The sequence below is a fragment of the Hippoglossus stenolepis genome, chromosome 10 (assembly GCF_022539355.2).
Source record: "Hippoglossus stenolepis isolate QCI-W04-F060 chromosome 10, HSTE1.2, whole genome shotgun sequence".
Taxonomy (NCBI): Eukaryota; Metazoa; Chordata; class Actinopteri; order Pleuronectiformes; family Pleuronectidae; genus Hippoglossus; species Hippoglossus stenolepis.
Window position 1 is genome coordinate 14,369,337 of NC_061492.1, and position 13,256 is coordinate 14,382,592.

At 42.2% G+C, this 13,256-nt stretch overlaps 2 protein-coding genes across 2 annotated transcripts; one reads left to right on the top strand and one right to left on the bottom strand.

The window, feature by feature from the left end:
- Nucleotides 1-753: 753 nt before the first annotated feature.
- On the bottom strand, nucleotides 754-4,639 carry LOC118116718 (leucine-rich repeat-containing protein 74A). Its single transcript, XM_035168555.2, has 13 exons — nucleotides 4,459-4,639; nucleotides 4,059-4,234; nucleotides 3,878-3,985; nucleotides 3,683-3,776; nucleotides 3,426-3,475; nucleotides 3,248-3,329; nucleotides 3,044-3,129; nucleotides 2,766-2,960; nucleotides 2,585-2,680; nucleotides 2,342-2,485; nucleotides 2,064-2,168; nucleotides 1,698-1,783; nucleotides 754-1,485 (listed from the first exon to the last, which is right to left on the bottom strand). The coding sequence occupies exons 1-13, from the start codon at nucleotides 4,565-4,567 to the stop codon at nucleotides 876-878; spliced, it is 1,941 nt and encodes a 646-aa protein (XP_035024446.2). The 5' UTR covers nucleotides 4,568-4,639; the 3' UTR covers nucleotides 754-875.
- A 1,208-nt stretch (nucleotides 4,640-5,847) lies between these two features.
- Nucleotides 5,848-11,796, top strand: angel1 (angel homolog 1 (Drosophila)). The gene is made up of 10 exons (XM_035168897.2): nucleotides 5,848-5,998; nucleotides 7,398-8,225; nucleotides 8,686-8,921; nucleotides 9,007-9,076; nucleotides 9,165-9,607; nucleotides 10,326-10,467; nucleotides 10,576-10,686; nucleotides 10,778-10,811; nucleotides 10,911-11,074; nucleotides 11,175-11,796. Exons 1-10 carry the CDS (start codon nucleotides 5,929-5,931, stop codon nucleotides 11,333-11,335), a joined length of 2,259 nt encoding a protein of 752 aa, XP_035024788.1. The 5' UTR covers nucleotides 5,848-5,928; the 3' UTR covers nucleotides 11,336-11,796.
- The last annotated feature ends 1,460 nt before the right edge of the window (nucleotides 11,797-13,256 follow it).

Sequence of the window (13,256 nt, forward strand, 5' to 3'; positions counted from 1 at the left end):
CAGCTGTCCTCGTTCACAGCATCATTAGCCATAAGACACAGGTTGAGATATGTGACGCTTGAGGTTATCTTCAGCAAACAGAAATTAAATACTCAGGTTCCCAAGTGTTCTAAAATGTGATGAATCCTCAGATAGCCCAACTTATTCAGCAGGAAACAGAATGAAATGTTGACTAAGAAATAACCTGCAATATGAATGGACGGATGCTGTATTTGTCAATCTGTCATTTTTTTATGTTTTAATCGGCATTTGGCATTTTGTTGATTTGTTATTTAGCAGCATCACACTAAACCTACTGGACAGATTACCACGGAAGGAATCCAACATATTTAAGTGAGGATCAGGGGGCGGTTCAAATAATTTTTTGTTCACTTTCTTCAACACTGTGAGATAGAGAACTTTTTAACTTTTTTGTTGCATTATTTCAAATACAAATTTAAATTTTAGTCATCTTCATAACTGTTACATCTTCATTGGTCTATTGGCAGGATTACACAAAAACTACAGAACCAATTTTATTGAAACATGATAGAAGGATGCGGGCAATTTTTTAATCAACTTTCTTTATTATTGCAATGTAGATTTTCTTTTTTTTTTTACATTTCCACTTGTTTCCCAGAGACAACTTCATGGAGCTTGATGACAAAATTAGGGGACTAATATTTATGAGTGTGTGTAATGTGGTGCAGTTCCAAATAAAAATCCAGATGTAGTGAATTTAAATGTGGTTTCTTTAGGGGACTGTTGGGCCTTTGCGGAGGTATGTGCTCTACTGAGTGCCATTCAAGTTAAAGACAAGATAAATAATGAAAATGTGAGGAACACAAGCCAGTGGTGACACATAGAAACAATCCGAACCTTTCATTTGATGACAGTCACTTGACAGTTTGATTAGGATTCTTTGAGCCCTTCTCCTCCTGCTTCTTCGTTTTCTTCTTCTTCACTTTCTTGGTTTTAGCTTTACCCTCTGGCTTTTTGGCGTTGAGAGCCGGCCTGGATCTGGTCAGGGGGTTAGCGGTGGGGCTCAGCTTGCTGTGGCTCATTTCTGGATCAGAGCGTATCCCCTGAGCGGAGATGGACTTGCCTGGGGTAAAGCACGGGGAGTCATCCAGCAGGTTGGGCTGGGAGTAGGAGCGCATCGCCAGAGAAGTGGTTGGGCGGTAAGACGGGCTGCCCCCTAACATGGGCAGGTGGACATGCTCGTTGCTCAGGTTGGTGACAGAGTAGCGACTGCTGTTGGACATGACAATGTGGTGCCAGGAGCTGAGGGGGGTGGCAGAGAAGTGCTGCGGGCCCCCTGAGTCCTCCTTGGCAGCACCTGGAGACATGACTATGGAGCCATGGGGCGTCACCGCCTCCACGGCCTTCTGGAAGGTCTTGAGGATGCGGTCGCTTTTCTGCTTTTCTTTCTTCTGCCGGGACTCAACCTTCCTCAGCTGGCGGCGGTGATCCCTCATCATCTGTTTCCTGGTATCTGCCAATCCCCTGCACAGAAACATCAGATCATCTTTACAGCACTGACACCAATTTACTACAGCCCCTCTGTGCCATATACAAACACCACTCCTTTACAACACCATGTTTTTGATCTGGACGATTTCTCAGCTCATAACTAAGACACACTTTTTTCTCTGTGCTGGAATTTAAAGGCACCATCTGTCAGCATAATCAAACAGTAACACAGTGTATGTGCTCACCTGTAGTCCACCATCCCTGTCCTGTCACGATCAAGTCTCTGAATCAGCTCCTCAATCTGGTATCGATCCAAAGGAATGCTTGATTGCTGTCACAACAAAAAAGTGAAGGAGTTTCTACTTTTTCATGCACTGCATCTGTGAATTACTTGTAACTTACTATAGGATTTTATTGATTTGTTCTGTACTCTATGCAAGTCATGATCAGCATCAGGACACAGATGTGAAAAGGATTAGATGACACCTCATGGATGATTTCAGAGGACACTCTCATGGTATTCTGTCACTGAAATCCACCAGTGCACTTCTTAATGTAAATGTCACTGACTCATATCGCTGCTCAGTAAATCAAGAATTATTGGGTAACACCTGCACGGCCTTCCTGAAGTCGGCGACAGGGACACGCATGGTGCCGTCTTTGTCTATTTTCCTGAAGAAATCCCACAGACGCAGTTTACGTTGGTCCAGATAATCCTTTCGAAAAACAGAGACAATTATTAAGCAGACAAATTATAATTTCAACAAAATTAATATGTGAGTAAAACACTTATACATTACACAAAGATGTGAGATTACAATTTAAAACATAAAACATAACCATGTCAAATTTTTAGTTTCACAAATTTTCATTATGTGACTACACAGACCTGGATGATCTTCATTGGATCGACACGTTTCGGCGGCTTCTTAGCGATGAAGCCCCCCACCCCTCCATACTGTACATCCAGACCAGGATGCTCCTGACACGTCACCTCCAACAGATGCACAAAGTTCTCATTTACCAGCACGTTCTGCTCGGTAAAAAGGGAGAATAATACAATATTTGATTAATATTGATACAAAACTCACAGCTAATTTGACGTGTTTGTGATCAAATGAAAAACACTCACACTCAGGTTTATCTCCTCCAGGGCGGTTCTAGGTGTGTTCTTCACCACATTAACCAAGGCCAGTGCTCCCTCTACCGTTATAGAGTTGTACGCCAGCTGCAGGAGTTTAAGCATTAAAGCATCAATTTATACAATGTATCTGCAGCCGTACTGATGATGTGTGTTGGCTTTGTCCACCCACCAGCAGGACTCGGAGTGTGTCATTGAACTCCAGGCCTCTGCACAGCATGCCGACGCCCTCGTTGGTGAGCCGGTTGTTGCCGAGGTTGAGGTGAACCAGGGTGCTGTTGAATTTTAGGGCCTCTCCCATGGCCAGGGCGCCTTCATTTCCAAAACCATTCCATGATACGTCAAGGTGTTTTAACATCATATTCACCTACATATGGATCATGTACAGTACATGTGATCAAATGTTGCACATGAAGTCAGTGATGACATTCATTTCTTATAGAGCCGTACTTTGAGTCCTGCAGATAAAGCTACAGCTCCTTTCATTCTCAGATGATTCCAGCTGAGGTCCAGCACCTCCAGACCTTCATTGTTTGCTGTATAAATGGACATTAAAATCAGAGACAAACATATAGATATATATACATATTCACTGTATTGCAATGCAATGGATCTCATCTATAAAGACATTAGGATTAGTGAATTTTACTGTACCTATCATCTGTCCCAAATGTTCACCTCCTTTTCCACAAAATGCATTATGGCTCAGGTCAAGTTCCTTTATTCTGGAATTAATCTAAATGTTTCAAAAATATATTTTAAACATGTTTATTGTAAAAAAGATTATCAAATAAACCAACAGGGGCTTGTTAGAGGTGCTTTGTTAACTTACCAAGAAGGAATCTGCAAAGTATTTAGCATCATCATCAGTAAATTTATTACCTGTTGGGGAAATTTTATTTGTTTAAATATAAAAAAAAATGCATAAACATAATAACAATATGAATTATTTTTATTTTTATTGTTATAATGATATAATCTTATTATTGTTATGGACACTTCAGCTGAATGGGTCCATGGAACTCATCGTATCACTCCCAAGTAACCTCCCCCTAATATCATGTTAAATGCTGTTAATGTGCTCATTACCTGAAAGTTTCATAGATTTTAGTGAAATATTGTCCAGCAACATTTTAGCCACATGCTCGGCTCCTGCAGACTTCAGAGAGTTGTTGGACAAATCCTGAATGATAAACAGAGGCTGGTGAGGATACAGTTGAAGTCAATGTAACCTGAAAAGCTCTTGTGCCCTCTAGTTGTGGCTTTGCAGTCCTGCATACATACCAGATGCTGGATGGTGAAATTGGCCCTCAGCATTTCCACAATGTATTTGGCTCCTTCAGCTTGAATGTGATTGTTTGCCAGTTCCAGAGTGTTGATGTGCATGTCGGTCTTAATAAGAAGAGCTGCTTATCAGAAATAACAGAGTCTAACTCATTAAAAAGAATGGACATTTTAAACTTACCACCAAAGCAATAGCAAGTGCCTTGCTTCCCAGAGGTCCCAGCCCATGGTGGGTGAGGGTCATGGTCGAAGAGTCAAGGTTTCGTATGAAGTAGGAGACTGGCACCACACCCACGAGCTTGCAGGCCTGCAGGTACACTTCAGCTACAGATGTGTCCTTGTTGCTCTCCTCGATTTCTGGAAATAACCATAACAAATGATTGTCACTCTATGGGCTGTTGCCTTAGTAGTAGTGGCAATATATAATACAGCAACAAGTCATGTTACTGTGCAATATTACGTTTTTCCTTGACATTTACAGTATTTTATGTGGTATATGGCTTTAAAGCATTACAATAAGAGCAGTATTTAAAGTGTACACAAAATGTATCCTAGAATTGGATTTTAATGTAGCTACTTACCATCAGACTCCAAGTCCGAGTCAAACTCGTCCCCCTCTCCTCGGGGCTGATCTGGAGATGGACAATCATCGTCTCTTAAGCAGAGGGACTCGAAAGATAATGTCGACATTGCATTCAGCCGTCACAGCTCATATACTGTTAGAATCCATTTCCCTGACTCAAGAGGAACACAGCAGGGCTATTTCCCTGTTTGTTCCGTATGGGCTTGTGCTGTCAAATGAAATAAGCGTGTGGTGTCCAGCAGGTAATTCTACCCCCCAGGTAATGTGGCATAGCGACATTATTAATGAATGACTCAGTGAAGCATGGGCATTCCGGTTAGTGGACGATCCACTCTGCCTCCTGGGCCGCAGCCGCTCACAAAGGGAATTGATGTGGTTTGGAGTATAAAAACAACACAACCACATGAGCCTGGACCATATGTCCAAAAACTACACCAACTGTCATCTGACTGATTGTATTAACTGACGAAAAAGCCGCTATGTGAAGTAATATGGGACATTGTAGATGTGATACATTGAAATTGACGCCAATTTGAATACATTTGTCAATTGGCACTGCAGGTGAATATGATAAAAAACAAACAAATCACACAGTCTGTGGTTCTGTGGTCCACAGAACTTCCCCAGTTAATGACTCACATTAAGAAATGTTATGTTTAAATATGCAGATTAGCTTGTTTGGTGAATTTAGAAGAAATCTACTGCTGCAGACAAACAGAGGGTCAAACAAACACCATCAACCTTTTTTTCCCATAAGAGTGAAAGAAGACATGGAACCATAATAGACCAAAATCTCAAAATGGACCAGTACATGAAAAAACAATGTTTTTGCCTGTAGTGAGTAACTGCATCATTTTGATTGTAGGCTCCTCATCTTATAACTATTCATTCTACTAGTTTGTTAAAAGCGTGATACAGACAACCCTCCCTCAAATATGAAAGGAGAGAATGGTAGGTAAACTGAAACTGAGTCCTTGCCACCCTTGTGTGTGCGTGTTATTTTAAAAATATGATAGAAACTATAGTAGTATAGAAAACATGCACATTGTGGCATAGTTTCCTTTGTTGTTGCCTGCTCGTGTGAATACTAAAGAAGACCATTGTCTCTGTGTGAACTGTTAACAATTGTGTGAGTGTGAGGGTATTAAAAATAAATTGGTAAATAACTCAGAGATGTGCTACTGTTTTGAACTTTTTGTTTAAAAAACACTTTCTTCTATAAATAATTATGAGAAGGGCCCCTTTCTCCTCACTTGAGCCCCTGCATCCCAACATGCATCTGTGCACGGCCCTGCTGTTGATGGAAGTTCTCCTCAAGTGATCGGTGTAGTTTTACTGATCAGCCCAACGACCAGCACCACCAGGAGGAAACCAGGAGGAAACCACACCGGTGACATTTGGCTCGCGCCCCTCTGATCTCACTGCTCTAACAGCCTCGGTGCGCATGCGCTGACACCAGTGCACCATCATGATTGGCAGCCTGCTGTTCTACGCTCTCTACCCTCTGTCGCGGTACCTGGCCGCCGGTGGACGCTCAGGTAAACTTCACCTCACACGCGCCATTAGTGTTTAAGCGTGCATGTGTGGAGTGTGTGCGTTCCTCCTGCTCGGCTAACGGGAGCTAACAGTTGCTAATGTAACGTTAAGTGCACCGTTAACTGCGCAGTTACGCTGTCGAGTTAAAGTTTTATTTCACCGCAGGCTCCGTGCGTGTGACACGTGCGTGTGGCTGTGAACTGTGAGTAGGTAGTTTGGCCGCGTGGAAGTGTGTGTGTGTGTGTGTGTGTGTGTGTGTGTGTGTGTGTGTGTGTGTGTGTGTGTGTGTGTGTGTGTGTGTGTGTGTGTGTGTGTGTGTGTGTGTGTGTTGTTGTTGTTGCAGTGGAGCTAACTTTAGCAAACATGTGTTGCACCTGTTTGTGAGCACTGGACGCCCCCCCTGTGACGTCAGAGCGTCGCCACATGGGAGTGTTGTGAACATAGACACATGTATATAAAAAAGGTTGTGAAGCAGATAATCATGAATGAATAAATAAATAGACAATCCACAAACTAAATAAATGATCCACTTTATACCAGCAAAATAAATCAGATTTTAATCTATAATCAGATTTTAATTTATAATAAAACCCTCACCTGTTTTATTGAGGGGAATTTTGTGTATGTAATCGCATACTTCAGGTATTTTCTTTAAGAATCTGTGAGTTGTAAGGTTCCAATACGGTTTTCTAAGTTAAATAAGAAATTTGTGAAGTTGGGTATGTTATTCCTCATTCTGCATTTTGTGTGTGTGGGGGATTTGCCTTTCAGGATTAACGAATTTGCAGAAAATGTAACTGTTAATCATTATTAGCAGTGGGATTTAAATATTTTACTGAAATAAAAGTACAAATGAATCAACTATAAGTAAAAGAATCACGTTAACTTTTTTACTTGAGTAAAAGTGAGTACTTTCTTTTAAATATACTTAGATTATTAAAAGTAAAAGTACTTGCCGAGCATATCCTCTTCCCTAATACAACAGTCTACCACATCAATATGGCTGAGTCTGGTCGATTACCTCTTTCTCGACCAACGCTGCTGCTACAGGAGGTGGGGTCTAATGTTACCTATCCGTTCTGATTGGATCAGTGGATCAATTCCCCTCTCTGTATTGATTACTTATAAAAATACATATAAAAAAAGTGTGAACATGTAACGAGCAATATAATATTACATATATTACAGATATTGGCTGATATGTAGAGAAAGAAAAATAGAAACTACCTGACAGTAAATCTACTTAACTAAAGTAAAAATACATGAAGAATGAATCTGTACTTCGTTACATCCCAAGATAGATGATAACTCACTCAACATGTCATTGTTTTGGTGAAGAAAAAGCAAATTTTTTAATTTATATGAATGCATCACTGTTCTTTCGTTTATCTTGTTTCACAGAGGCCTCAAAGAAAGTTCTCCCTCCTGCAGTGGTTAATGGCACAGCAGTATGGGATGGTGGTTCTGTCACAACCAGGAGGTTCACCCAGTCTCAGACAACCCTGCTGGACCAGTGGCTCAGCCCAAGCAGTGAGACGAAGGGAGAAACGAAAGAAAGGATGAAAGAGCAGAGCTCAGAAAAAGAAGATGATGCAGAAATCCACACAGAAAAAGAACAGCCGGTGGCCGTCCTGCGTGAAGAAACGGAGGCTATAAAGACAAGTGAGAGCCAACAAGACAAAATGGAAGTTCCCAAGCAAGAGGAGATCCATGAGCAGTTGTGTAGGAAGCAAAACACAGAGGATGCCACTATTTCTCCAGCTGAGGAAATCAGCCCAGAGCAAGGTCTTGGAGAAAAGCTAAAGTGCCTGCAAACAGATGATGGCACAGAGGAAAGTGCCTGTCCAGTGCAGGAACAGATCCAGATACACACCATGAAGGAGTCAGTTATCCCATCTGCAGACATCATGCAAGAAACCACCTGTCCAGCACAGAGTCTTCCAAGCGTGGAAGAATCAACTGTCAATCAAATGACAGAGTGCTGGGATGAATACTACGTAGCTCCCACTGCTGAAGAAATGCATTATGGGACATGTAGTACTAATCTGGTATTTGCCTCTCCGCTGTCTAACACTCAAACCCACCTTAAATTCAGCGAGCATCCCGATGAACAAACTGGCTGGCACTTCCCCGCAGGACCCGGCTTGGCAGAAGTTGTTCAGTGTCCACTGTGGCAATTTCCTGCTGGGAGCTATTACCCTCCAATAGAGACAACAGTGCCATTTGAAGGTGAGTCATACTTTTTCGAAGATGTCACAACATGCAAGCTCTGAAATTTCTTGGCTTCTTTTTCTCTTCTCCGTGCAGCTTGGAAAGAGGTGAAGCTATGCCAGAAACCTCTACTCTGCTTTGACTGTCAATTATTTTTTTTCCATTTATGATATTTCCACTCTAGTGAGATTTGTTTACCCTTAGAGATGTTCTGATACCATCATTCCCTTCCCTAGACCCATAGGGATAATGTATTTGACCAGCTGTTTGCTCCTAACCCTGTAAGGAATTGATGATTGCTATTGTTGTTGTATGACCTGGCTCAAGTTAAACCCTTTTGAGAAACAAATGCATGCAGAGAAAAAATAGTATAGAACTTCTTTTAATATCTAGTTTGGCAGTCATCACTGAGAATTAACACAAATGAATAAATCTAGGAATGACTTATTTTCAATAGCTGTTGTTGTCTTCCACCCAGTAATGTGGAGAGTATGGCAGGAGATGGATGAGAGTGACCCTGCAGCAGAGCCCACCCTGATCCCCTTCCCATCCACAAAGGCCTCGATGGACTTCACTGTCATGTCCTACAACATCCTCGCTCAGGATTTACTGGAGGCCCACGAGGAGCTGTACGTACACTGTCCTCTAGAGGTGCTGGACTGGAGCTACCGCTGCAGCCTAGTCCTCGAGGAAATAATGAAATGGGCACCAGATGTGAGTCTGAAATCTAATCTAGCTGCATTTTATTTTATTTTTAGACATCCAGTAATGATTTGTGTGTTTTCCTTCTTGTGTGTAGATACTGTGTCTCCAAGAAGTTCAGGAAAACCACTACCACGAACAGCTGTATCCAGGCCTGTGTGAGATGGGTATGTCATCTGAGAGAAATCAGTAGAGTAGTCGTAGAGATATTGTAACAAAGATAATGCATATGTTGTCTTCATGTTGTTGCTCCAGGCTACACTTGTGTGTACAAGCGGCGTACAGGAACCAAGACCGACGGCTGTGCTACTTGCTATCGAAGCAGTTGCTTCTCTGAGGTATCGGTGACCTCTCTGGAGTTCTACAGGCCGGACACAGAAGTGCTCAACCGGCACAATGTGGGCATTGTTTCGCTGCTTCGGCCATTGGTCACCCAGGGGTCTGAGACCAAGGCGAAGGGCCCACTCCTCTGCGTGGCCAACACCCACCTGCTCTTCAACCCGAGGAGAGGTGACGTGAAGCTGGCTCAGTTGGCCATGATGCTGGCAGAGATCGACAGGGTGGTCAAGTCCTGTAAGGCCAAAGGTGAACAGTGTAACGTTGTATTGTGTGGAGACTTAAACGCAGTGCCACAGATGCCTCTTTACCAACTCATCACTACCGGCGAGCTCTACTACCAGGGTCTACCCACATGGATGGTGAGTCTGAAAAGAACACCTGACTATAATCCAGAGTCCTGCACGGGTCCATTTTTTCAAACCTCCACCTGCAAGGTTCCGGATCGCACCCGACATGTTACCCAAAACTATCGCCATGTTAAATCCAGACCTGCGACCTGGCCCGTTGAATGGGTTACAGCCTCCCTGTCCCCCCGTATTGTTGCAGCACCTGTGCTCCTCAGCTGTTAACATGTTTCCTCAGCGACGACTTTCCTTGCTTTCAGCTTTTAAAAGCAAATACTTTTTGTCACTTTTTCAAGCAGCAGAGCCACTAAGAAAATATTCATCACTGGCTATTTGTGTCTTTATGTGATCCTCGTACTAGCGAGTTCAGTGTCGATAATGAGTGGAAGTGAACTGGTCAAATGTGGTGTTGGCTTTCACAATAAAACAATCCTTGTGACAATACTGCACCATCATTTTCATTGATTTCTCTAAATTCAGTTCTCACCTGCTACCTTCCCGTGTTTATTTAATTCTCCCTCACTGCCCGTACCCTAAATTTGTATGAATACATTTTTTAGTCGTTACACAACTTGCATGTGCAGGACTCTGCTAGTATCAACATTTTGGGTACTAACGGAAAAAATATCAAACTGCTCCTACATCACTTTCTGTGGATCTTTATTTGAAGTGTTCTGCAATGATGCTTCCAGTAGTTACCTCTATAACATTGTATGCATTCACTGTCATACAGATTTCAGGTCAAGAGGACCTGTCCTACAAAACCCATTGTTACAGATTGTTTGCTCCCCTTTGGCCAAGCTGTCTGGGAATCACCGACAACTGCCAGTACACAAACGTCAACGACGTGTTTGAGAGCGGGAGTCAGAAATCAGGTTACCGTTTGAAGTCCCATTACGATTTATATGCACTATTATTTTTGTAATCCTGACCTAAGGAGTGAATTTCAGTGTTTGTATCTTACAGTTGTTGCTCTTGTGTAGGGAAATGTCGTCACCGCCACGACTTCATGCTCCAGCTGCGCTATTGTCCAGCTGCATGTGTCCGTCCTGTGGACCTGATGCTGATCCCAGGCGTGACTGACGACACACCAGGTAGAGCTGCACCACACAGACAAAGTAACACAGTACAACACAAACCGATTTCCTTCCAGAAATGTTTTGTGTGTCTTCCTGTTGTGCACAGATGCTTCAAGGGAAAATCAGACGTATGATCAAAGGTCAGTGTACTTGCAGTTTTTTGTCCTATTTGATGGATCAACTATGGCTGCTTATGGCAACTCTATCAATGGATATTAGTCATGAATTTTGTGTCCCAGTTTCAGACACACCATCAGACATCGGTTAGACCTGGAGTCGGTCTATAAACACATTCTCCCAGGCTCTGGCTCCTCAGAAGTCACAAGCCTGCACTCTGAGGTGGGAGCCACTGTCGACTACATCTTCTTCTCCCCAAGACGCATCTCCTCCTCTGACCAGAGAGGTAATGGGGTCATGTCACGAAACATGTTGCACCTCTGAATGAATAATCTGCTCTTTTAAGTGACTGATGTGCTGTTTTTTTGTGTTCTCTTTTCCTTCAGCTGGAGGCGACTGTGTGAGTTCAGGTCTGAAGTTGATAAGCAGCCTCTCTCTCCTATCAGAGGACGTCTTGTGGTCATTGAAGGGACTCCCCAATGACATGTTCCCCTCTGACCATCTGTGCCTTTTGGCGAAATTCCAGCTGGACCTGAATGCTGCATGATGGGAAAAGACTGGGGGTGAAATCAGAGGGACGGAGGTCAGAGGATAAGCATATTTTGGGTTCAGGTCTTGCTCTGAACACATTTGTTTTTTGTTTTTATTGGTATAAAGCCCATTACGTGTGGTTCGGTAAGGATCAGAGTTTTCTAACTGAATTGAAGTTGATATTTTTGTTGAAAAAGTGCCAGGAACAATAATGACTATTCAGTTGGTTTTCATCAGATAAATGACACATGAATGAGATATGACAAATCTTATTAGTGCTTATGCAGTAGTTAATTTAGAAAAATGAAGGCAGTGATTGCTTGTGATAATACACTGACCTCTTTGTTTTGCTGATAACTGTTATGACAACATTTAAATTAATTTTAAACCTAATTTTGAAATGAGAATTCGATTTCTCTGATTGAGTCAGTTCATTTTTGCAGATGGTAAAAAACCTGAATAAATATTTTCCATTAATTAGTGACTCTGAGTTTTGATCAGGAGTGGCTGTGGCTCAGGAGGCCGAGTGGGTCGTCCACTAACCAGAGGGTCGGCAAACTTGGATCCTGATTGCTATTTTATGATGTCGAATTAGCCACTATTTTGGGGCTCCCAGTTTAGACAGTGGATATCCAGACCAAGACTCCGTTCCGTTCATCGTACACTGTTTACAATCCCACTTTTTTATTATCATTTCAGTTAACGTTAGGACAAAACACCAACAGTGGGACTTTTTGTAGGTGTTTTAGGTCCACATTATATTATGGCTCATCTCATCCAATAACAGCTATCTTGTACTGTAAAGTGCTTTGAGTCCATAAGACGAGAAAACTCGAAACATATACATTCCATTTACCATTTTCCATCTTTACCATATTACAGACTTTACATAGGGGCCTGCAGGCCTGAAAAAATAATTTATACTTCCTCACTGGATCTATGATGTAGCAGGATTATAATTATTAATTATTAAATTATTCAGTTATTGTTGTTCTCCTTGGATTGTGACCTAAATGTTGGCTCCACCCCTCCCATCCCACTACACTGAAGCACTCATTTTGTCAGGGCAAAGATATCTGTCAGTGTGTGTGTGATCTTGAACAGATATCTTTGTGAGGACCATTTTGAGCCCACAACCTACAGAGTGAGGACATTTATGGAAAGTGGGGACATTTTGGCCGGCCCTCACTTTCTGTCCCACTTTTAATGGGCTGTTTGAGGGGTAAGACCTGGGAAGGCAGCGGGAGCATCAGTGTCCTCACTAAGATAGATGTACAGACACTTGTGTGTCTGTGTGTGTTTATGTCTGGTTGATGCATGAATGAATAATTAATAGATAGTTATGTGTCCATGCATGGCAGAGCTCAGAATGGGTCTTTGTGTTATGTGCAGGCTATAGAATCTGTCTGTGAAGTTGTTTCTCATCATTATCACATCTTTCACTTGCTTCTCCCTCTTTCCAGTAAATTTCCTGTATAAATTCTATATATTTGTCATATTATTCAATCATCCATTACTTAATTTTTTTAAGGCACGGCATAATCAGATTTTTCCTGAGGCAAATGAACAAAATAGGTCAGTAGGTTTTTATTTCTACTTAGGTCATTATGCCGTCTATTTTTTATAATATAAACACTGCTGGTGTTTGTATCCTCCACAGGAAGGAAGGACAGGGATTTGTTTATCTTTCTCAAGAGCCTGAACGTAGACTTCCAAAATATTAACAAATCTTTTTTACTGAACTGACTTGCATACTCGCTCGGAGTAGTTCTTTGTGCGTTACATGCATCCCCCGCCCCCTTAGAGTTATATTACTGGCCCGTGCATTACACTTTAAGTGGTTTCTTGTTGACTGCCTTGCATTGAATGCAGCAGCCATCAAACCGTATTAGCTGATTGCTGTGCCATGGGACGGACGTGGGGGATCCATTAAACAG

Coding starts and splice junctions, on each gene's coding strand:
- LOC118116718 (XM_035168555.2), bottom strand. CDS start 4,567: ATGTCGACATTATCTTTCGAGTCCCTCTGCTTAAGAGACGATGATTGT. Junction 3,330..3,425: donor ACTTTGCAGATTCCTTCTTG/GTAAGTTAACAA, acceptor TGAAACATTTAG/ATTAATTCCAGAATAAAGGA. Junction 2,169..2,341: donor ATCCAATGAAGATCATCCAG/GTCTGTGTAGTC, acceptor GTTTTTCGAAAG/GATTATCTGGACCAACGTAA.
- angel1 (XM_035168897.2), top strand. CDS start 5,929: ATGATTGGCAGCCTGCTGTTCTACGCTCTCTACCCTCTGTCGCGGTAC. Junction 8,922..9,006: donor TAATGAAATGGGCACCAGAT/GTGAGTCTGAAA, acceptor TCTTGTGTGTAG/ATACTGTGTCTCCAAGAAGT. Junction 9,608..10,325: donor AGGGTCTACCCACATGGATG/GTGAGTCTGAAA, acceptor ACTGTCATACAG/ATTTCAGGTCAAGAGGACCT.